We start from the raw sequence: 25,893 nt of genomic DNA, 5'->3' as shown, positions 1-25,893 counted from the left end.
TAGCCTTTTCACTTCCCGTCATCCTATTAGCGTAGTGAAAATAGCCATACAGACACCTGTGCTAGTTTGCTTGCTTGCCTTTTGCAAAATTATTTTTGGTTGCGCACAATAGTGATTAGAGTTGCGTGCTGTCTGTCCTGAAATTGTAGCAGTAAAAATGCACAAACGAAAACTGGACTGCTTGAACTGACCTGCAAAAGAGACTAACTACGCAGAGAGAAATGCTGGTAGTATCTCGCCGTGATTAGTATTGTCTCAAAGAAATGACGGCAAATATCTACATTGAATTGTTTCGTATGACTTTCAAATTCTTCCAGAAAAAATCATGAAACAAGCTTCGGTATAAGCAGTGCAAATGGCTTGGACAGCAAGGCTGGCATTGCCTTAATGAACAGTATTTGTTTTTAATTTTGCTTTATCAACACAGAAAAAGGTACTGATACTAAATCTACGAGCTGTCAACATCACAACAATACCTCCATTCTTAAGGCAATTTGCTAATAAAACAAACAGCGCATCTGTATATTTTGATGCCTATACTTTATCATTCCATGATTTTGAAATCACATGGACATTCATGACATTTCCCTGAGGCTAAAGAATCCTCTGTTGTTTTCTGTCCTTGAAACTCAGTAACACAAGCGGTGCGATTTATCCTCGACAGATAACAACTGAAACGCGCATCATACTTCCTCGCATGTACACACAGAAGAATTCAAAAGTAATTTTCGTCAATATATTAAAGAATATGACGCAAATCTACATTTGCCATGGATGAAAATCTACTTCATAAACGCTACATCCTTCCTTAAGCCTTGAGACGATACCTGTCTTTCAGTTTCTGCAGTCAGTTCAGTTCAGGCGTTCAGTCGTGTCCGACTCTTCGTGACCCTATGGACCATGTCACGCCAGCTTTCCGGTCTCTCACTATCTTCTTAACATCACATAGCTTCATCTGCAATGCCCCGAGAATGCCATCTAACCATCGCGTTCGCTGCCTACCCCTTCTCCGGCGACCCTCAACCTTTCCCAACATCAAATCTTTCTCCAGCGACTCCTCTCTTCTCATCAGATGACCAGAGTAGCTGAGCTTTAACTTTAGAATTTGACCCTCCAATGAGCAGTCAGGGTTTATGGTCGACAATATCGACTGATTTGATCTTCTGGCAGTCCAAGGAACTCTTAAGAGTCTTCGCCAGCACCACAATTCAAACGCGTCAATTCTTCGGCGGTCAGCCTTTTTCACAGTCCAACTCTCGCATCCATACATCACAACTGGAAAGACCATAGCACGAGTTATACGGATCTTGGTTGGTAGACTAATGTCTCTGCTCTTTACTAGGCGGTCAAGGCTAACCATTGCTCTCTTTCCCAGAAGCAGGCGTCTCCTAATTTCATGGCTGCAGTCTCCTTCCGAGGTAATCTTGGCGCCCAAGAACAGAAAATCTGTCACAGCTTCCACTTCTTGTCCATTGATGCTCCAGGACTTGATAGGGCAAGACGCCATGATCTTCGTCTTTTTAATGTTCAGTTTAAGCCCAAAATTCTCACTCTCTTCTTGTACGCGCATCAGAAGTCTCTTGAGTTCCACTTCACTTTCTGCCATTAAAGTGGTATCATCAGCATATCTAAGGTTGTTGATACGTTTTCCAGCAATCTTCACTCCAGCTGAAGACTCGTCCAGACCGGCCTTCCTCATGATGCACTCTGCATATAGGTTAAATAGGCAGGGCGACAGTATGCAGCCTTGCCTCACCCCTTTCTCAATCGGAAACCAATCAGTAAGACCATGCCCAGTTCTGACTGTGGCCTCTTGCCCTTCATAAAGGTTCCTGAGGAGACAGATGAGGTGAATTGGAACTCCTATCTCTTGGAGAGCTTGCCACAATCTGCTGTGATCTACGCAGTCAAACGCGTTCGCATAATCAATAAAGCAGAAGTAAATGGGTTTCTGGAACTCTCTTGCTTTTTCCATGATCCAGCGAAGGTTGGCAATTTGGTCTCTAGTTCCTCTGCCCTTGCGAAACCCAGCTTGCACATCCGGAAGCTCCCGATCCACATACTGCTGCAGCCTACCTTGCAGGATTTTTAACATCACCTTGCTAGCATGCGAAATAAGCGCGATCGTGCGGTAGTTGGAACAATCTTTGGCACTGCCTTTCTTTGGAATGGGGATGTAAACTGACCTCCTCCAATCCTGTGACCACTGCAGGGTTGTCCAAATCTTTTGACATAATGTATGCAGTGTGTTAACAGCGTCGTGGTTGAGGTTTTGAAGCAACTCAGCTGGAATACCATCAATTCCGCTAGCTTTGTTCTTAGCAAGGCTGGCTAAGGCCCATTCAACTTCACTCTTCAGGATGCCCGGCTCGAGATCAGAAATCACAACCGTCCTATGTTGGGTTTGTACATCCGGGTCCTTCTTGTACAGTTCTTCTGTGTATTCCTGCCACCTCTTCTTTATCTCTGAGGCTTCAGTGAGGTCTTTGCCTCGTTTGTCCTTTATCACGCCCAGCTTAGCACAGAAGCTTCCTTTGATATCTTTGATTGTCTTATACAGAGCTCTTGTGTTCCTTAATTGGCTGTTGTCCTCAACTGCTTGACACTGTATGTTCAGGAAGGCATTCTTATCTCTCCTTGCTATTTTCTGAAAATCTGCATTGAGCACCTTGTATCTTTCTCTTTCCCCCATACCTTTTGCAATCCTCCTTTCCTCAGCTATTTGCAAAGCCTCTTCAGATAACCAGTTTGCTTTTTTGCATTTCTTTTGCTTTGGAACTACCTTAGTAGCAACTTCTTGTATTATATCACGAACATCAGTCCACATCTCATCGGGCTCTTTGTCTTCTAGATCTAATTCTTGAAATCGATTTCTCACTTCCACAGCATATTCTAATGGAATCTGATCCAGATCATACCTGAAAGGCCTTCTAGTTTTCTGCGCTTTCCTGAATCGAAGCTTAATTTTGGCAACAAGAAGCTGATGATCAGTGCCACAATCGGCCCCAGGCCTTGTTTTTACTGCTTGTATAGCGCTTCTCCATCTCTGCCGGCAAATAATATAATCGATCTGATTCCTGTACAGACCGTCCGGTGAAATCCATGTGTACAGGCGCCTCTTGTGCTGTTGAAAATGAGTATTCGCTATGGTCAGGTTGTTTTCTTGACAGAACTCTACTAGCCTCTGCCCAGCTTCATTTGGCTCACCAAGACCGAACTTGCCTGTAATTCCGGATATTTCTTCACTCCCGACCTTAGCATTCCAGTCTCCTATGAGAAAAACGACGTCTGATGATGGGGTGCGGTCTAAAAGGCATTGTAGGTCCGCATAAAATCTCTCAACGTCAGCTTCTTCAGCAGCAGTAGTCGGTGCATAGACTTGGATAACTGTTATGTTGAAAGGGTGACCTTGGATCCGAAGTGAAATCATTCGGTCGTTTTTGGGGTTGTACCCTAGCACTGCTTTGCCCATTCTTCTGGTTACTATGAGAGCGACCCCATTCCTTCTCTTGGATTCGTGCCCACAATAAAAGACATAATGGTCGCCGGAGTTAAATTCTCCCATTCCGGTCCACTTGAGCTCGCTGATACCCAAGATATCAATGTTCAATCTGTCCATTTCTCGCTTGACGACATTCAGTTTACCTTGCGTCATAGATCTTACATTCCATGTTGCTATGTGATATATCTCCTTGCAACATCGGACTTTCCGGTCGCTTCCCGACACATCCACAACTGAGCGTCCTTTTGGCTTTAGCCCAGCCGCTTCATTCGTCCTGGAGCTACTAGGAATCGCCCTTTGTTCATCCCCAGTAACATGTGGGACGCCTTCCAACCTGGGGGGCTCATCTTCCGGCGCCATATCGATAATGGTATTGTGACTGTCCATAGGGTTTTCTTGGCAGGAAATACTGGAGTGGGTTGCCATTACCTTCTCCAGTGAATCACATTTTGTCAGAACTCTCTGCCGTGACCTGTCTATCTTGGGTGGCCCTACACAGCAGAGCTCACGACTTCATCGAGTTTCGCAAGCCCCTCCGCCACGACAAGGCAGTGATCCATGAAGGGGTCAGTTTCTGCAGAGTGTGCTTAATGTCAGCTCTGACGTGGCGTTCCTCCGCGATAGCCCTCAAGCTAGCGAAAACCTCGAATTAGCTAATGTTTCCGAGAAATAAAAGCTGCGACTTTGAGAGCCACTCGAAACAGCGTTACTGTTGTATCTGCTAGCAGCTTCTTCACGTTTCTAGCACTCTTGGTGCTTCCGGCGCATGGCAGTTGAGCACGTATCTACATCAGCAAGCCTCAAGGACTGCCATTGCGCCTGTATTAGTATATGTTTCAAAAATTCCGTATCTATTCCTGCATTTTTAACTGCTCTTCAAAGTCTGAGTAATCAAAGTAAAATAATGTGTTCTGAGCATCATATTTGGTCTTTTTCCTACGCGAGATAGCATGTGCATAATTCCCTAATGGTTGTCCCGCATTACGAACAGATGTGCTGCTCCGTTAGTCGCTTGTTTGACTTGACATGGCGAGATTTACAATCGCATGGTGCAGTTTCTATAAACAACTTCTCTCTCTGACCAGTTTGGCAGCGGTGCGCAAACAGCACGCACGACACGACGCTAACACACTGATTTTGGCAGGCGCTGTATTCTGCTCCTTCGACTACGTGACTAACTTTGCCCAATCAATGCTAAAGGATATGCGCGTGCGAATCAATATCGTAATTTCGGCCTGCATGCAGGGAAGACAGCTCTGGGCATACCACAGTAATCATTGACGATTGATAAGCCAATGCCTAAGCTGGCATGTGTCTGCGGGTTCACACAACGTGGTATCGCCGCTTCGGATAGCCTTTATAAGCAGATGCTGTCCCGCATTCCGTACCAGTTAGGCGGCGCCGCGTTATCAAACTACAACCAAACCTACAAAACCAGGATGATCTGTTTTTGTCTCCAACTGTAGCAGCATATGAAAAGAATTTTTCAAGGTTATAAGGACCTCGAGCGTGACATTAGGGCGGAATGTCGTAGCGTAAACGAAAGCGTGAAGTTATGTAGTGACCCTTGCAAAGAAACTCGTGTTATCGTGCGGATGTAATAAGTAATAGGCGAGTTGATATACTGCAACGAAAGTTTAAGAACTGAAAACCACAGGCTGTAACGCCGAATTGAAGAGGAGGAGCAGTGCGGAAGACTGAAAATGTAGAGATAAAGGGCGTCACTGCTCAGGAGGACTGTGTATATGCAGTAATCAAAATTGCTGAATACAAAGATTAGCCAGTCATCACTTCTGCAATAGACACATGTCATATGGTTTTACAAAAGAAGTCATGAGTTAAACCTCGTAGTCTCTTTTGTAAAACAAGATAAGCGACATACTTTTCTTTCCAATTCAAGGAAGCAGGCGATTACGAATAATGACCTAGCTATTCATTTTAAGGATCTGCCTGTCAATGAGAATCTCAACCCACCTAACAAACAGCTGCTGGGAGCAACAAAAAAGCACAAGAAAGTCCTGGAAATTTGTTTGGGCCAACAGAGAGATCTTGGCCCAGAGAGGTGAAACAAGTGATTTCATTATAATAATTGAGTGGGCAGACCTTGTGAAAACATGTTGTAATGTTTTGCAGTTATAACATGCTAACAGACTCGGAATTTTCATGGATTATCAAAGATCATGTCTATTTTAGAAGCCTTCCTTATTCAAAGAGAAACTTTGCGAAAACATTTTTTTTTCTGCATTTTAACAATCGGCATATGAACAATAAAGAAGGCAACCTTCATATAATCCATGAATCTTTGGGTGTGCCACTGAATGTAATCTGGCTCAAGGAAACTTGGTTACAGTCTCATGGAGATTATATCTGCTTACCTAATTGCCACTATAATAGCCTGATACGTCAACAAAAACAGGTGGAGGCCTCGCAGTTTATGTTAGGAATAGGTATTTATGCTCTTAGTTGGACGAATGCTCTGCTACTCACCCCAATGTGAAATTCTTAGCTCTGTTTCGTGCAAATATTGACGCAGCAGTAATATATGGACGTTTTACAGGTAACAAATCACATTATTTTAAAATTCTTTGAAAGTTTTCTTGAGTGCTTGATCTCCGGTAAACTGTCATTTGTAATTTCTGGCAGCATAAATATTAATCTACTGCTAGAAGATACCTGCACAACAAAATTTAATGCTATTGTTTCTTCTTATGCATATACAAACAACATGAACCTTTCCCAAAAGAGTGGCTTCAGATACTGAAAATCTGATGTCTACATTTCTAATGTACGCGTTCTGATAACGATTATGAACTACATTGTCAGATATTATCATCATCAGGTAGTTTCATCAGATATTATCGACCACCTGCCAATGTTTTGCAGTCTCCAGGTAATTGGTAAACAGTTGCAATAGGGAAAAGTAAAATACAGACATAAACGAGACCCCTCTTAAAAAGTGCCGGCATTAATGGGAAGCACATGTTGGGACAGTGTTTAAAAAATAACAGATGTAAATCAGACATATTCGGCATTTTATTTAAAAACTTCATTGTTGATATAACGGTGCCTTCTCTGTCGTAACGAGGAAAGTGTGGCACAAATGTTTTGGAAGTCTGGATGACCAAAGTATTGTATTAGAGAATCGCAAAGAAATATACGTTTCATTATTTTGTTCGAACACGTGACGTTAATATTTTGGCGATTATAAAGAAATATCGAGACAAGCTTACTAAAAGCATAATCAAACAAACATTTTTCACAATTTTTCAAAATTAAGGATCAATCTAGGAAAATGTGCCAGCGGACTCTAATATATGCATTAAACAAAAACTTAAAAGCATGATCAAAATTATAACACCATGCGGCATACCCTGCCACTGAACTACCTAACTTAATAAATGAAAATTTTGTAGATGCTGACAACATAATTACAGATCTATCATCTCTAAAGGCCGAATATAATAACCTGATTATAACTGCCCAATTCGATTTTGTTCGAATTAGGTAACCAGTTAGCGACATTATCCACATAAAAGATAATGTGGCTGCAGGACACGATGACATAAGGGCACTACCACTGAAATGTGCGCCAGAATTTATATGCAGGGCAGGCAGGCAGGCAGGTAGGCAGGCAGGCAGGCAGGCAGGCAGGCAGGGCAAGGCAAGGCAAGGCAAGGCAAGGCAGGCAGGCAGGCAGGCAGGCAGGCAGGCAAGGCAAGGCAAGGCAAGGCAGGCAGGCAGGCAGGCAAGGCAAGGCAAGGCAAGGCAGGCAGGCAGGCAGGCAGGCAGGCAGGCAAGGCAAGGCATGGCAAGGCAAGGCAAGGCAGGCAGGCAGGCAGGCAGGCAGGCAGGCAGGCAAGGCAAGGCAAGGCAAGGCAAGGCAAGGCAGGCAGGCAGGCAGGCAGGCAGGCAAGGCAAGGCAAGGCAAGGCAAGGCAGGCAGGCAGAACTCAAATCTGGCCTGCTACTCTGCACTGAGGAAGCGGAAGGAAAGAAGAAAGGTCATAATGGGTCACGGTGGCGAAGAAGGCATATGAAATATATGTACAGGCTCAGTAGCTTGCTTTACAAGCGCGAATCAAGACGTTTTAATGCACTATATATAAACTATCTATGTACAATATGCAAACGCTGCATTAGATGCGGTCACTAACGAAAATTGTCGTGACTGGTTCAACGAAACCCTCTAGTAAAACTTTCAAAGCTAACTACAAAACTAAGTAAAACTGGTAGATGCCTCTATGAGGTTGCACATTTTATACCTGTTTGGCTTAAGCTACTTGTATATTATGTCTTTTGCTATTTCAGGCTATCGTATTGTATTTTAGTCTGAGAACCACAAGTGGAAATATTGGAAAACTTCATTTGCCTCAAAAAACAGCTTTATCTTTGCGGGTATGGAAAGATTTTATGACACATGCTAAATTTACCCATCTGTCCACTCTTTAGAAAATACAGTTTACTAAACCACAAGCATTTATAGATTTCATTTGGTGCAGCACAGTACCAAAAATTGATTATATGACACCCCCCATGATACTCCGGCCACAAGATATCCATTCTGCAAAACAATGGAAGTTGTAACAAAACTGCGAACACACTATGCAGTTTTACTTATAATGCCCCAGATATAGTAAATGTATTTACCCTTATAACTGAATTCAGCCTCTCTGTTGTTGCTTTTAAGAAAAATAACGAAGTATTTAATAGAAATTGAGCCACTAGAAATATAAATATTTCCTAAGGAATTATCGTTTCTGCCATGTATTTTTTCATCTTTATTAATTGTTATTTGGTAATGTTTTCTTCTTACATTAGTAAATATTCAATATTTGCGTGATTTTGTTTTTCTGTGCTTGATGTATGTGCTTCCTACAATGTTATCACACCTAAATAATATTTCTACGTGTCTAGGGTTCCACTGAGGTTGCAGCGCTTATTTCCTTCCAGTTTTATGCCATTACATTTTCATGTATAAAATTATATATTTACTGTGCGTTGTATACCGTTGGCACATTTCCTAATGCCGTTTTTTTTTCATCTGCGTTTATGCGCAGAATGTAACGAATTGTTCGTACTTTTCATAATATTTTCACGTCTGTGTTATTGGGTATGCTTTGCGCACCGGCTCCATCGTTACGGGTGCTGTGACCCCGTCAGGTCAATTGACACTTTGTCTCAGCTCCCTCTATCTGTAGAAAGAAAATAAACTTCAACTTTTTGCTCACAGAACTGGCAGACTGCGCTACTCTTCTGTAACGTCGTTTCGAAGCCATCGCGCTTAGGCCTGTTTCTCCCGTACAATTTCTATGCCGTCTTTAAACAATTCTACAGTTACCTGGCTTTCGCCAGCTGCTTTTCGTTTGTCATTGCTTATCATTTCTTCATCGCGTAATCCGTTACCGGCGGAATGTTTATAGGCTACAGGCTTGTGCTATTGACTACAGTTGGAGCGGGCAACAATTTTAAATGAAAGAAATCGAGCTACACTTCAATAAATAAATAAATAAATATATATATATATATATATATATAATGTAGTGGTGAGCGCATTGATCCGCGTTGTGTGGCCCACTCAGCATACTTTCACTGGAGGATAGCCCTACTTGTTTTTTCTCATAAAGCACTTGGATTTAGAGCAGGAGTGCTGTGTGCTAGAAACTGAAATATGTGAACGACTTCAAGGAGATGCTTCTCGCAAAACTGGAGTCGTTATCAAGCCACATGCCAAGCAAAGCTGGTCAATGCTCTAGGGAGGCAGAAAAACTATTGAAATGGCCTAAAAAAGAATATTGCTTTGGTTGTGTTACATATCTTTCCAAACCAATTTTGTTGTTTTTTGATTGCTTCCTAACATACACGTGTCCTCCTGGGTCATCCTTAAAGGCACTAAAACACCCTCCGTGTTTAGCGTTTATTATAGCAACTTGTTACTTTGTGCTTCAAAAAAACTTTGAAGCTAAATAGTACATCTATACGCCCAGTAAAATGCCCAAAATCGCATTATAATGAAGCCGGGTTTTCGTTCGACAATTACGTTTCCTCTTGCGACACTATGCAATTTTACTATGTATTAAGCTTTTTGAATTGGTATTAGAACTAAAGATTCCTGCAAACGTCACATATGTATTATACATCCTTCCTCATCCAGCACGAGTTGTAATATTAACTTTCAGATCATAAGGACGGATATTATGGATACTTAGCACAATAGATTGTTTTTATTGATTTGTTTTCCAATTCTGGTTTTAAGAGGCGGCCGACAGCCTTCGCTGTTTTCGCGCAACATCTCCGATCACCTTAGCATTGGAGCCGCAGGTTTTGCGGTTGTAGTGCGCGTTTCGTCTGCATATACTTTCTCCTTTCATGTATTCCTTACACTAGAACAGTATAGAAGTCTATTTATGCGTAAGCTCTCTTACGACAGTAAAGTCTCTGTGTTTTAGAATGCGTACCACCGCTCACGTACAGCAATTTTTAGCACGGATCCCCGTCACTGATCAGACCAGGACAAAATGTGCTGGCAAATAATATCCACCAGGTTCGGCATGGCGCTGGACAATCAAATATTTGAGGCGTGTTGCGTATCGTTACCCTAGCTGGTTTACAAAAATCTCCAAACCCAACCGCGTTGCCTCCTCTGCTATGCAAATTTGCAGGAAGCTTGCATTTTGTCTCACAGAGGATTGTTTCCTTAACGTTTTCTTCACAGTAAATTAGACAACAGTAATAAGTTGGCTACGCTGCGCAAATTAGGAGCCCGTAATCATCTGCACCGGTATCGGCGCTATTACGTTCCTTGATCACAGCGCGGATTCCGGTGTTTTATTAAACGCTGGCGGGCCAGTCAATTTTACCGCAGTATAAACGACTACGAGGTAAATGTTCCGCATTATGAAAATTTCCATGCGCAGTTTCTTCGCAAATGTCCTAGCGAGCGATTTATGTGAAATAAATTTTACGAATCTACGACAGTCAGACTGCAAAAATCTGCATACAATTCTGCACAAACACTGCAGAAACACAAGAAAATTATTTCTTCTAAGGCTAATGCTGTGAGGCTAATGAAGCTTTTCAGCAGGATGCCACGCTTGTAAATATACGCAGCTATTGCAACTGACTGCCGGTAAGGATACAGCACGTGGTGTACACCAGAATTAAAAACTTTTTTCATTGGCCAAACAACATTTTTCGCTGTAGACTGACCTCCTGTAAACGGTGTAGTGTAATGATAGGTAATAGCACTGTTGTGAAAAGGTGGATATGATAGTAATATGAAGGGTGGGCTCAGTTTACTTTCATAGCCATATTTGGGTATATTATTACTGCGAAACCAATAGTGCTAGCACTTCGAGCTTTTAGCGTGTCGTGGCGCCTCCATACATGACCTTTCACGTGACCGTGTGACGTCACGCCAGACCGGAGATGGGGCCCCAGCTCGCGCCATCGGATGGTGACGGCGAGTTCATACACGGCGCGGTGTCGCAGCCGAGAGAGGCCGCTCGCTGTTTTTGACGTCACGCTAGGAGGATAAATGGGGCTGTGGCTCAGCTCCTCGCCTTAGTCGGGGCGCAGCCTTGCGATATGTCGGATGATGCGTATAAGGCGTATAAGGCCCATTTAAATGGGCAAACAAGAAGTGAATGAAGCTACTAGAAGCAACCAACGGCAGCATCCGTGCTTCTGCATTACTCCAATGTAGATTCTGCAGTGATCTAGTTTTTCCAAGAGTCCCTGCTTCTTGCCAAAAAGATTATTCGTGCTCTGCAGCATTAGCCCAGTAGTTCTGGCTTGCTCGCGGTGAAATCTGCAGCCCTTACGTTACAATCCGGGTTTTATTCCTTGGACGTATGTCATGTCATAATGGGCTCATCATGGTTGTTAATATCGCTGCGAAGGCGACGAAGTGCTCCGTGGTGCAGGACGGAGCGTTCGCATCAGGTCCGCTAGCAATTAAAGCATACCTCAACGCCATATCATGACCTCATTTCGTTTCTGTTCTGTCACCATATTTCATCGCTTGCCATGCCAAAAAGTAACACGTTTTTATGCAGGCAATTGGCTAACCAAGCCCCAGGAGAGCCGTATGTTGTATTGAATCTAGGCCAGCAGACAATCCTGAAACAGTTTTTTGTATCTCACATATGCTTTGCCTTATGTTCTTGTAACTCGCACCAGTTAATTTTTCCAACGCTATAGTAACAGCCTACATAAACAATATTAATAATATTAAGTGTTTGTGGAGAATTGTAGTTTATTCTCCATCATAAAAAATCTCTCTTACACATATGTCCATAAACACTTGCTAAACACCCCATGGCATGCCGATCTGTGTATGCATTTTTGCCCATTTTTTCATGCAAAACTGTGACTGTGCAGTATATTTGCAGCATGAAGTACCGGGAATCGAACCTGCATCCCTTGGATCTCCAGCTCAACGCTTTACCAACAGCGCCACAGTCCCGATTTTTGTTTGCACCCCGGATCGTGAAACGCTCATCAAAATTATCTTGTCTGCCTTGAGGATGATAGCAAGAATCCACAAGTGACAGATATTGCATCTTTCCTTTCCTGCAAACGAATTATTAAAATCTGATGAACATTGATATGTTCAATAAAATGCTGGTTGTGTCCGACATGGGGAGCGCTATGTACCGTCACGACAGGTCATGAGGTCACCAGGCGATTCATGCATATAGTAAGATGGCGCCGTTGCTCGTCCAATCCAGCCGTCCATGTGGACCGGGCCTTTAATTTGGCTCTTCCTCGAACGCCGCACCACACAGCAGACAGAAGCAGACCCAGATGTCTAGGAGGCGTTAGTATGTCAAGTATCAGCGACGTTTGAAATTGATTTACAAAATAGCAAAGACGCAGCATCTGACCCGATTCTCCGCGGCCACTTGTACCATTCCGTAAAGGAAGGGAGAAGGGCAGGCTTGAAAGAGGTGCCGTAGTGGAAGGCTACAATCCACACGCTTTAATGGCTTACACCTCATCGCATTTTAGTGGTCCAAAGTGCCCTCTCGAATTGTTTTTACACCTTAGTTACAAGATATCTTACTTTTCATAAATCTAAAATATTGGGATCTTGTTGAAGCCTCTAATGCTCTAATATCTCGGCGTAAGAAGCTGATGCACATTTTCGAAATTTTATCAGTGTTGTGCCCTAATCAGATGTGTCTCCGCGTTTAGCAGGAGATATCTCATGCGATTTCCGGTTTTTGTGGCTGCATTTTGATAGAGTATGGAGGCAAAATGCAAGAACATGACTCCGGTTCTCCAACACTGTGAAGAAGTCCCTTTGGCTGAACTGAGTGAGAGGCCTTGTTCTGCACTGCACTTCACAGGTAATATGTAGCTTTGATGTGTACTCTGACATTATATGCAATTGCAGAAGGGCAAAGCATTGCCTACGGTCCGTAAAAGTTGATCTTTAGAGGATATTTCAGTGGCAGTTTTGATGAAGTGATGTTCTCGTTGGGCTGCGCTTGCAGTTATCTCTCAGATTGGCGAGTTGAAAGACACATCATGGAGGAACCTGGGGCCAAACTTTTGGTGAAACAACGAACAATATTACTGAACCGGGTTAGTTTCTCATGCAATGTCAGTAGAAGAGTGTTTCTTGCAAAATGCAGGCTTCGTACAGACTGCGGCAGCTGCGTGATATTTTCTGAATGTTGTGCTGTCCACTCTCCAGCCTTACTTTTTATTGGGAAGTGTCTGGAATCTCGAAGCTTTTTTTTTTCCTGTGCACTATATGACAGCCTTTGTGGCCCTAAAACAGTGAATATAAATATTTATTAGATCATCCTGGAAGAAATCTTCTATGTTCCTTACGTGTGAAAAAAACGTCGCGTGAACGGTACCAATAAAAATCGTTATGCATCACATTGTCTACTTTACTAATTGCAACGATTATAATTTGGCGATTAAGTCTTCGTACGTCCTGCCATTGTTCAGGCTCTGCTGTAACACTTCCAGGATGCTGGGATCAAAGCAACTACGGTAGGTTCTCCCGCACTAAGTTCTTGACGCCTCCTCTTCTTCCAGCCCCCTTTCGTCGTATATCTGGACGGTGACCTACAAGATGGTTTTAAGCTGCCAGGGTGTAGTATAGTGCAAGGTTATAGTGCAGTTTCCTGCACTGTTAGCACTACTTTCTGAGCGCCCATCGCAACTGAGCACGACTTATTTCAATAACTGACTAAAAAAATCATCAACACATTTCTGTCAACCAATTAAACTTTACACTCTCTCCTTCGCAGTGACTTGATACAATAAATCCACTCTTCTAAACGTCAGCGCGCCGCAATAAACAACCTTAGCTTTTAAAATATTATCATAACATGAAGTCTTAAATTGATAACCGTATCTTGCTAACTATCATTCCGTACTTAGCGGTAGAGTCGGAAACAGCAGCGTTACTGCACGCTTGTGCTCATCTGGTCCATGCGCTGACGCTTAATTACTGGAAACCCAAAATCACGTACCCAAAGCGCAGTTGAAATTACTGGCAGCTGCAGAGAAGTACTGTGGACAAAATATTTATTTTTTCATGACTGCTGGCGGAGGAACCAGCTGTGCCGCGCTTGCTAAAGGTTTGCGTCTTAACGCGCCGGGTGTAGAATCTTCCGGCTATCGTCAAAAAGCGATATATTTGCAATGATGGATTGCAGAATGCCATGCCACACTCCCTTCATCTTCCAATAATTCAGCAACTCCAAGTTTTTATAAATATCTTCACAAAATTAGTGAGTCTCCGTCACAAGTCAGGCACTCAATGTAACAGGAAACTAAGCGCGAGGTAGACACCCGGAATATTCGGCACAGGAACTGAACTGGTGTTGCGCCGAAGAAAGACAAGCATTGAGTATACGGGTACCACCGCTGCTGCCGCGCCCATCCCCTGCCCCAAAACGGAAGTCGCGGCAGTGCAGCAATAAATTAAAATATTAAAGCGTTAATCTGTGAAGCCAGATATCAACTGGCGTATATGTGGATGGGACCCGTGGAGGAACGCCAGCCTTTGCGCGCATAAATAAAAGGCGAGAGCAAGGAGAGAGACGCGAGGACGCATAATTTCACATTCTGATTCAAAATACCTGGCTTCTAAAGATTGCTTCTAGTTTCATTAAACAGTATTTTTTAAATTATGCATAGTGAAGTATTATTAGTTAGCGCTTTAAACCCCTTTAAAAATTCTAATTACCCTCGAAGAATGAAAGAATCTCTAAATGGCGATTTCGAAACTGATTTGTATCACATTACTTGAGCCAACAATGCTTATGTTTTAAATTTTTAAAGGCAATAATTTGTGCCGCTCACTAAAAGATGCGGAAAATAAGGTGTAATAAAGGTATTATCAAAACAGAAATACTGCAGCCACTCACCATCACCATAATAAAGGCGTCTACTACGCTCCAATACGCTAGATGATATGCCTCAAATTACCATTGGCCAATGACAGCTACAACTTCAGTTCAACGTTCGTCGTATATGATACTGCGTATTCAGGCGCTTTTATTTTGAAAAATATTTTTTTCTATATACCAGTCAGTGATGAGGTTTCAAGAAATCACCACTTAACAACCTGAGCAGCTTCTTGTTTGAATGGAAGATAAAATTCATTAAAGTATTTTTTTATGACCCCTTAAGGCCTCTTTTTGCCGTTTACCGCCAGTGCTATCATTCACTTTTTCTAAGTTTGCAACTTCTTGCTGTTTATTGTCACACATGAATTTTATCTCATTCGAAACGAATTGAATTCAATTGTTTCATTCTATAAAGTATTTGGAGAAGGTCAAAGAAAAAAATTTCTACTGAGGCAGCTTAACAGGCTTCTGATCTCCTTCCAAGCAACAGCGCCGGAGCGATGCACGCACAAGCTTCGAAGCGCTGACAGTTTTTTTAGATGGACAACTCTTCTATACATATTAGAATAGTAAATTTATTACACAATGGTAGATCACGGCACTAAGATATTTGCACATAAAAAGAAAAAGGATATTGAGCAGCAGAGGTTTTCTTTCGAATACATTCCGGAACATTTTTCCACACAAGAATGTAATAATAAACACTTAAAGTGCACTGAATATTCATTCCTTGTACACGAAGGTTAGTGAAGAGATCCGAGTGCAGGAAGGCTGTGAATTCTGTGCGGGATAGGTTAATAATGCTTATGTCTAGGTTTTCGTGACAGTTCAGCAGTGTAGGCATGTTGTGGCGAAGCATTTGGAGCCCATAGTTTGTTCTAGTTTCACGTATTTGCCAGAATTCCGTGTGTCATGTAAAACGCACAGAAAATCTTCGGTGTTGATTTGAAATGCTAGCAAATGGCAAGCTATTTTTTTCTTTTGCATAATAAAACTTTCGAAGTAAGTATACCTATGCTTATGTTCAATCCTTACAATTTTGCTTTTGAAGATTGGTGTGTTCTGGATACGATATATCTACAATACTACGTATAGCCTCCTTCTGCAATGCAAATATTATATTGAGCGCATACTGCCTTGCTGCACCCGGCACTAAATAACAGTAATTTATGCTGAAATCGAACAAAGCTTTATAGAAAGATAATTTTACTGTGGATCGGAAGCTATAATGGTTTCTATTAAGGAGTCCCACTGTTTGACTAATTCTTCAAAGAACTAATTTTATGTGATTATTCCGCTGAAGCGTGTGGGATATATAAATTTCAGTGGTCTTAAAGCTATTGACAATTTCGATATGAGTAGAGTTGCAGGTTGAGAAAATATTTGAATGTACCTGCGTAATTTTGGCAGAAAAATGATAGCTTAACCCAAACGGAAAAAACTACAGAAAATGTTTCGTTGTTACGACAAAATTCCTGTGCGGTTTTTGACGGGAAACCTGTTGTGACAACAGAACGTTCTGTAGTAACAACAAGAATTTCTGTAGTTACAATAGAAAAGTGCTGCTGAACTACAGACAACAGAAATATACTACAGAAAAACTAGAGAACTATAGAAAAGTACTAAAGAGCTATAGAAAAATCTCTCGGTTTTGTCGTATTTTTGACATGGTTCTGTAGTTTCTTTCGACTGACTTTTGTTATCATTTACTTTTAGTCTGTTTCCTTTTGACCACTTGTTCAAACTAAAGAGCAGATCATTTCCATCACTAATTAGGTCTGTTGGAGAAGGTGATTTACCAAAATACATATCATTTGCATACATTATGAGTTTTACATTTACTTATATGTAGACAATATCATCGACGTAGAGCGTCACGAGAAGCGGACTAATAATCTTGCAGAGCACCTGAGGCTAATTTCATTACTTGAAAATTTACTCCATTTTGTGAACATTCTGGTGTCTCTTCGTTACATAGGGTTTTATGATTTCATATGAGAGATCGCTTCTTCCGTAGCGTTCATGGTATACAAGCAAGAGTCTCTTGTTTATGCGGTAATAAGCTTCTGAAAAATCCACCTATATTCATTTCGTTAGAAGTTATTTAAGAGGTACACTTTCTGACCAATGAGCACAGCCCTGTTCAGTTATTTTTCTGAAAACCTTATGAACTACTTCCGATAAGTACTGCACAATTTTGGGCGTGTTTAGTAGCAGAACAAGCATTACTTACGGGGAAGGACCGTGATAGTAACAATCGATGGTACGAATGGCTGAGTCGATAACATTTGCTTCAAACGTTGATTTCATACAATCACAAAGCCTATTATTCCATGCATTTCTTGATATCTTTCGAAGAAAAAGTGCATTGAAGCTCTTAACCACCTGGATAAAATATATTCGTAGAATGAACAGTGGTGCGGACCGAATTAAAACAGAAATACTTGTCCACTCAGGTATGCCTCAAGCATTATTTTACGGCATATATTCCAGCCGTCACTTTTACCTGTTAGGCTTCGTTAGATGGGAATGCAGGCAAGGTAATTCTGGTCCCAAAGGAAGGTGTTTCATTGTAATCCAGTTAACACAACACTATTTACCTTATACGCGTTTGCCTAAACTAACGAAACATCTAATTCAGGGGCATTTACTAAAATTTTAGTTTCCTGTAATTTCTTTCATCCAAATCAACATGAGGGTCTATCGTGCGACACACAGCTAGCAATATTCATGCCTACACGATCTTAGTTCCAGTCACGACAATAATATTCAAGTTAATGCAATTCTTTTTAGACTACGAAAATCCTTCGTCAAGATTCCAAACAAATTTAATTTTAAACCTTTCCCACATTATTATTGCACCACACATCTCTGAGTGGATTTGTGCTTTCTTTCCCAACCTTCAGCAATTGTTAATGCTAATAATACTTCTTCCAGGTCTCCTTGCTCAGGCTGCCACAGGGTAGCGTCCTCGGCCCCTACGCCTTCTAATACGCAATTTTTATAATACACAAGCATTTTTTCACTATCCGACTCTTTGCTGATCAGTGTAATTTATCGCCATATTAAAATAACACCGATGTTTTTGCGCACCGAAATGGCTTATTTCATATCGAAATTGCTGTAAATCCTGATTAATGTCTTCAAATGTGGATAACACGTCGCTGATTGAACCTTATCGCTGGCCTGAATATGAACTCTCTGACGCCGCTATTTCTTCCATGTCTACATTTATGTTTTCTCAATTTATTATATCGGATGATCTCTCTTGTACTGCCAATACATAGATTAATAACGAAGCTAACAGTTTCTTGTCTTACTAGACATTTTATCACTAGCTTCTCATGTGAAGTCGCTCGCCAACATAACATTAGTTCGTCTTAAGCTGGAATATACTGAAAACATTTGGGGCCCTCTCATTACCTAATTCACTTACACACTTGAATAAGCTCAGAGGTGCGCAGCTAGATTCATTCTCTCTGGTTACTCTTATTGTTCTAGTGTCATTACCTTGAATCTCTGTTTAACCTACCTGATCTCCATGCACAGCGTGAGGGCTACAGACGTAGCCTCTTTCCCATATTGTATCTCTAATTCTTTACAGATTAAAAAGAGATCATTGCGTTTTATTTCGCAGGAGTCACATCAAATTAGTTTATTCTCTTAACTCGCGTAATACTACGCACCTGCATCTTTCTTTGTTCCCACAGCAGTTGACGGCCTGCCGAAGCCACACTCTAAACCAGCACCGTTCATTTTAAGAACATCATCAAAATATTGTTATTTCATCGAGTTTCCTTCACTGCGTTAGTATTTCTTGTTGTCTCGCATTTCCCTTCTGTTATAGCCCTATTCGGTGCTTTGAATTGCATACAAAATAAATAATTAATTACCTATTTTGCTAAGGTCAGTACTTTCTGTGCGGAAAGAGTTCGATCGCATAAAGTTTACTCTGGTACAATATTTAACTTGGAACAAACATTTTTGAGACACTGGTAATCACGAATGATGACCCTTCAGGGTTCTCTCTTTGAGTATGATGCACTTCTCTAATGAACAGAACACTTTCATTGAAGTTACCATTTGACGAAAGCACACTGCCTCTGCGTGACGGATAGCTCTTTCTCGTCTTCCACAAGGCTTGGCCTCCTGCAGTGTATCAACCGTCCTGTACAACTGCAACACTGGCTCGCGCAGTGCAGTAAGCATTACCGTCTAAATTACGTTCCAACCGAAAAACACTTTCGCGCTATGCAGTGAACACAGTCGCCTTTTTGACGTTTCATCTTCGCAGCTCTTTCATTTCACCTTGTTAAGTACAACATACACACACGCCATCTGTCCAGTATGATCAATATCCGCTCGCATAGCGTCGGGCTATTCTCCAGTCCAGTGCTTTCGCAGCACTGCATCTAAACAGACATTGCAGCACCCCCTGAATTTTGAAGCTTGATGCACAGTTTCTAATCTGGAAGCTTTCCGGTCGAGCTCATTTACTTGAGCGGTGTTTTTCTTGGTTGTAAGGCTCTAAATCTGCTCACAAAACTTCAGAAGGAAACGCCAACGGAGATCATTCTGGCCCTCAATTTAAAATTGAATGGCAAGCTCGATACGTTTTAGCAACTGCGGCACCACTTTTCTTGAAAGAGAGAATTGAGTGTCTTCGTGCTAAGGAGCGCTATATCGTCATCGCATTAGTTTTCACAGGCCTCATTAACAGCACAATGGTCGGTTTGGTAGAATAGTTTCCGTAAACACGCACTTTGTTTATTTATACTTCAAGCGAGAGAACAACGCCGTTGCAAAGCAAAACTGCTACCGAAACAATTGGCGCAATACATGTGACGCTACAGCTCCTCAGAAAACAAATCACCCCGATTCTTGTGAGAAGCCAGAAGAATACTTCTTCGCTAAAGGACGTACAATACGCAATAAAAATGTAGCAAAGAGGCTAATGTCAAAACACAGCCCCTCAATCAAGTCTAACACTCATGAAGCCCACATTGCCATTAGAACCTTTGTCACGACGCAGAAAAATCTCCCGCTTGCGCCTTTTCTTTAAAACGTATCACAATAATCTAAAGCTGAAAACTTCACTTATAACATCACCGCCATACGTCTCACCACGTATCGATAACTGTTGTAAAGTAGGAATACCTCATTTTCGAACTGCATCTTATCAATATTCATTTTTACCCAATACCGCAACGGAGTGGAACTGTTTTCCTGAAACGCTGGTGCTTGCTAACCATGTCGATGAATTTAAAAGAAAGCTGTGTGTACTGTTCAGCAACGATTGATAGTAGTATTTATTTTAGTTCCATAGTTTTATAGGTTAATTTGTGCACTTTGGGGGCCTTCCAGCGATTATGTTGCGCGTTGTACGGGACTTGTTATCTGCTTCCCTTTTATTATCGAGTGTTGCTGTTTGTATGCGATATCGTGAGCGTCATTGCTTTTTTTTCCACCCTATCCTGTATTTATGTATTCAATAATTTGCAACCTGTATTATTTGTTTTTGTTCGCTGTTATTATTTTATTGTGGGAATTCTGCATTGTAAAAATTATTTGCCTTCATAAGCTACAATGCCATGTATCCATGTTCTTTCCTCCCCTCCTTTTTTTCTTTCAGCCAAGTCCCACTCCCTCTATAATGCCTACCGGGCCAAGAGGGTAACTGAAATAAATAAATAAATATTACTGAAAAGGTTTCCGTCGACAAGCTCAGAAGCACATCAGGAGCCAACAGCCCCATTAGAAAGGAATTCGAATCGACAGCACATACTCCGCCAAGCACTTTTTAAGGGCCACAAATTCGGCACAGGATTTCATCGAAACAGTCTCTGCGGCTGATAGATACTAATATGCACGCACGAGTGCTCCGATGATTCGACGGACTAGCGACGAATAATTTATTACTAGGCATGGTGACTTTGCTGAACCATACTAGCCGGCAGGCTTTTTCTCCACGCTGCACAAATGCTTCTGCATCCGAGATGGAGGCTTCTTTTCCACTTCGTAGTAGCATCGAATTTAACAGTGGTCCCACTTTCAATTCATAAACATGAGGAATGCGCGCAAATGCTATTTTTTACACTTTGATATTATACGAGTGCAGCTTTCCACATCTTGTCTGCATCGTCTATCTGCAGGAGATGATATATGTCATCGTATTTTTTTTCGTTTGTGGGGTATAACGTCCCAGAGCGACGCGGGCTATGAGAGACGCCATGGTTGAGGGCTCCATACATTTAGACCACCTGGGGTTCTTTAACGTGCACTGACGTTGCACAGCGCACAGGTGCCTTGCTGTTCGCCTAAGCTGAAAAGCGGCCGCCGAGATCGGAACCCGATCCCGCACCTTTGAGAACAGTAGTCTAGCGCCGTAACCACTGCGCCCTCCCCCCCTCCACCCCGCGAAGTTAATATCGGTCAATGTTTCCGTAGGCAAACCGGTGGTATGCGTGTCGAAGTGATAGTAGTCGTCCTCCGGTTAATGGCGTGCCTCAGCTCAGTTGCATTCTGCACTACCTCTGCAATAATTGTGATTCCACCGACGATGATAATAAATGATATAGCGTAGTGGTGGGGCGACATTTTGTTCGCAGAAAGACCAGTTATTGAAAAAGCAATGTCTCGACTAACAGCTCTTGTTTCTCACTAACTTGGTGCATAAACAATGGCAGCCACAATCGAGGGGTGCAGCCAATATGACGTTATAAGATGCCATAACAACCTTTACAGAGTGATTGGAGCGAAGCTTTCGGGAGGTCGGCTGGCTAGAGTGAACAAACAGGGGTACCTCCGCTCACGGTCACGCCATTCACATACCGCTTCACTGTGGCCGAAAGCTTGCGACAGTAGTACTTGTAATAGGATTCGGCTAATTTACGCATGCAGCAAATGTTGAGACTTTACGTTCGTCGCAACAAGTGCAAGCAAAATTGGCGCGAAGATTGACATGTGCGAGTCCTGGTACGTACATCAAATCAGCGGCCGCAGCGACTGCGTTTGCGGAAGGCGGCCTGAATGAGAAAACAGACGTGTAGTCAATCAAGTAACGACGTGGTTGGTACCGCAAGCGACCTTCAAAATAAACTCTTAGCAAATAAAGCTCAGGGTCGCCTGCCTTCAGCCAAGCAAATACCAACGTTTTGAGCGATCTAAAAAAACGTCATTGTCCAGGTAAGTATCGGCCACTCTTTATGATACTGGAGCACCCTAGACAGGTGATTTATTTTTCCGCAGGCTTCCATTTGACAGTGAAGTCGAACTGTGGTGCCGGCACTACGCCTAATAACGCGTTAAATATTACGTCTGCAGGCTCATCAAACAGCCCAAACGAGATTGACCACTGCTCCAGTAAAGATATGATTGAAACTTCATGAGCTACCACGCCGTATGCCCTTCCGTGGTTATATATATATGTATATATATATATATATATATATATATATATATATATATATATATATATATATATATATATATATATATATATATATATATATTTATTTATTTATTTATTGTTACGAAGCGGTAAGCCGATGAAGACAGGAGACAGAACATGACCGATGACGATGGTAGATGACGTTTAATGATTGTTCGCGGCGGGCCTAGCGCGAGCGCTCCTGCCCGCTTCTTCTTCCTTGTCGTCCGTAACATGACCCGGGGCCACCGAGCGATCGTCCCGATCGTGGACGGAGAAGTTTAGCGATGTTAATGATTTTATGGCGTGATGATGGGCGTGTCTGGATGCTTGAAGAAGAAGAGGAAGAAGGAAGAATAGAACGGCTTTCCGGTACGATGTCTGATGCGTGGGTGATCCGCCTCCCTTGGAGCTGTCAACCATCCGTCACCAGAGTCCATGGGACCGATGGCTCGAGGTCACGTCGGGAAGCTTGGGCGGGGTTTGCGTGTTCGTGTCCATCGGTTCCTTCAGGTCTTTCGGGTCTTTCGGGTCCTTCATCTCGGTTCTGATTGGTCTGTTCTCCTTGTCTTCAGGTCCGGGTTAGGGGCTGGGCGGTGGTAGTTGTTCCGGTCTGGGCTTGAAGGGCTGGGGCGAAGCTGCTCGGCGATGTCCCTGGGCCCTCGGTGATGGTCTTGGCTTGAAGATGGCCTCGATGCTCCAAGGCGAGGCTGGGGATGTCGTACGCCGCACCTCCAACCAAATGTTACGAAGCGGTAAGCCGATGAAGACAGGAGACAGAACATGACCGATGACGATGGTAGATGACGTTTAATGAATGTTCGCGGTGGGCCTAGCGCGAGCGCTCCTGCCCGCGCCACTGCCCGCTTCTTCTTCCTTGTCGTCCGTAACAATATTATCACGTGCTTTGGGGCGTCAGAGAGGAAGAAGAAGAAGCAACAGTGGTGTGTGCTGGTGTTCCTTGCGGAACTCGCAGTGCTTTAGACAACAAATAAACACCCGTTACGTACTGAGTACGTAACAGTTGTGGTGGAGTTTGCGGTGTAGATCAACACGGATCCCCGTTGTCTTCGATGAAGCCGCCGACTCGCTGGTTTTACACCCCTACCATCTAACATGGCTCAAGATGGCGACGCTGATCGAACAACACCTGCGGTGAGCAACTGGCAGCACTACAGCGAGCCGCGCACATATGGTGGAAATTCTGACGAGGACGTCGACGAGTGGCTAACCAACTACGAACAGGGTGAGCCGGTATAATCATTGGGATGCGACCGTGAAACAAGCGAACGTGGTGTTCTTCTTGGAAGGCACTGCCCTAGTTTGGTTTACAATCATGAAGACTCATTTACCAGCTGAGATTGTTTCTCAGAAGAGATAAAGGAGTGTTTGGCGACGGATCCGCGAAGAAGAAGCGCGCAGAGCAAACGTTGATGCAGCGGACCCAGGTACCTGGCGAGACTTGCGCCGCATATACCGAGGATATTATGAAATTGTGCAAGATTGTAAACCCTAGAATGTCCGAGGAAGATAAAGTGAGGCACTTGCTCAAAGGTATCAATGTAGATGCCTATAATGTAGTAAGGACAATTTGAACTCTACAGTTGACTTCATCAGGCACTGCCGCACTTTCAAATCCTTGAAATTACGTCGCATCACTCCTAAATTTGGGCCAATGGCCAATGTTACATCATCTGTTGCGAGCGTTGATGTCAGTGCTCCGGCGTCCATGGCTGATCTGATACGCCGGATCGTGCGGGAAGAATTACTACGTGACGAAGATTCTGTGTGCCGGGACGAACGCCAGTATGACAGTTGCGCGCTGCAAGCAGAACCCGCGACCGCACCAACTTCCTGGACTCCGGCTTTAAATGCGTCACGCTTTGGCGAGAGCAGATAGCATAACGATTTAGGCACTTCTCAGCCACGGATGGGCCGAAGGACCACCTACACACACCAGGTGGTTCGTCAGTAACGCCGTCCCGATTACTACCGGTAACCAGAACAAGTTTCCACCCGCGTTTACTCGGACCGGTGGCGCCAGAAACCTGTGTGTTATAGCTGTGGTACGACCGGACACATCTCCCAGGCGGGGCCTGCTACCACAAGGTCCTCCGCCGCTGCCCAAAGTTTCTGATCATTTCGACACTGAATTTTATCCGACACCGGCTTTAGATAGAAACCGCCCTACAAAGCTCAGGACGACATCAGCACCTGGGGCAGAGAAAATCACTCACAAAATGCTCAGGAACCTGGATGAGAACTCCATACAGGCCATTATAGACCTTTTCTACGAGTGCTGGCAAAATGGAATGCTCCCAGCGCAATGGACACCTTTGGATTTCAAACATCTTCGACCCATCTCTTTAACATCCTGCTTAGGGAAACTTCTTGAACATGTGCTTCTGGCCCGCTTGCAGGTACACATGCAAGAGCAAGACCTATTCCCCCAATCTATGATTCGATTCCGCAGCCATCTCTCCACTCAAGACGTTATGTTACAGATCTCGGAAGAGATTCTACACCCCAGGAACGCTAAACGCACCAGGGCCATCTTGGGCTTCGATCTCACCAAGGCGTTTGACAATGTTCACCATTCGGCCATTATGGATATTTCACTTGGAGCAAGGACGCAGTTCTATGTAGCGGCCTTCCTTCGCAACCGAACGGCAGAACTAACATTCGGTTCACTATCTTCGCCCACCTTACAACTAGGTAGCAGAGGTAGACCTCAGGGCTCAGTCCACTCTCCATTTATTTTCAATATTACGCTCATTCCTATGGCAAAAGCCCTGACAGTTATCCCTCACCTCTCGCATTCATTCTACGCGGATGACATTACTCTTTGGACATCAACGGGTAATGTCGGTCAAATGAAAGAAACACTTCAGGCTAGGATGGACATCGTCGCGGCGCTTGCCGCGGCGGTGTGCCTCACCTGCTCACCGAGTAAATCAGAACTGTTGCTCTTGCACCCTTCAAGTTGCCGCACAGACATTTGTCCGCCGCCTAATATTAGAGTCAACATTGATGACCAACAAGTCCCCGAGGTTCATAAGGAGCGTATACTGGGCATCATTATTCAGAACAACGGCAAGAATACTGCCACTATTACTAGGCTCAGAAACACAGTCCACCAGACCATGAGACTGATTAGACGAATTGCGAACCGTCACCGGGGGATGCGGAAGCACGACCTCCGCCGTCTTATACAAGCGTTCGTGGTAAGTAGAGTGGTGTACTCTCTTCTATATTTGTTTCTTTCCACGGTAAATGACGAAGTAAATTCACTAATCAGGCAAGCCTATAGAATGTCCCTAAATCTACCCAGACACACGTCAAATGCCCATCTGCTTCTTATGGGGGTTCACAATGCCCTTGATGAGCTTAGGGAAGCCACTCGCACAGCACAAGTTGAACGCCTATCATCCATCACAACAGGGAGGCATATTCTCTCGTCCTTAGGCCTCAACCCTATAAGCTCCCTCAGACCCATGCACTCAACACCGAGAGAAATTCAATCTCTTTTAACAATTCATCCACTCCCGAAAAACGTCCACTCGGTCCATCACCTAGCTCGGCGAGAAG

The 25,893-nt window shown here is 43.3% G+C and overlaps 1 protein-coding gene across 2 annotated transcripts in view; it reads right to left on the bottom strand.

Moving 5' to 3' along the window:
• Nucleotides 1-25,893, bottom strand: part of LOC146189263 (uncharacterized) — an 88,999-nt gene that overhangs the window by 34,409 nt on the left and 28,697 nt on the right. For both annotated transcript variants that reach the window (XM_084603236.1, XM_084603235.1), the window contains exon 6: nt 17,110-17,261. In XM_084603236.1, the coding sequence (XP_084459362.1) occupies nt 17,110-17,261 (152 nt within the window). The remainder of the gene's footprint in view (nt 1-17,109; nt 17,262-25,893) is intronic.

Source organism: Amblyomma maculatum, chromosome 5 (genome assembly GCF_055883805.1).
Source record: "Amblyomma maculatum isolate TAMU_Amacu chromosome 5, ASM5588380v1, whole genome shotgun sequence".
NCBI classification, from domain to species: domain Eukaryota; kingdom Metazoa; phylum Arthropoda; class Arachnida; order Ixodida; family Ixodidae; genus Amblyomma; species Amblyomma maculatum.
The sequence above is the reverse complement of the archived record's forward strand: the minus strand, read 5'-3'. Positions and strand labels throughout refer to the sequence as shown.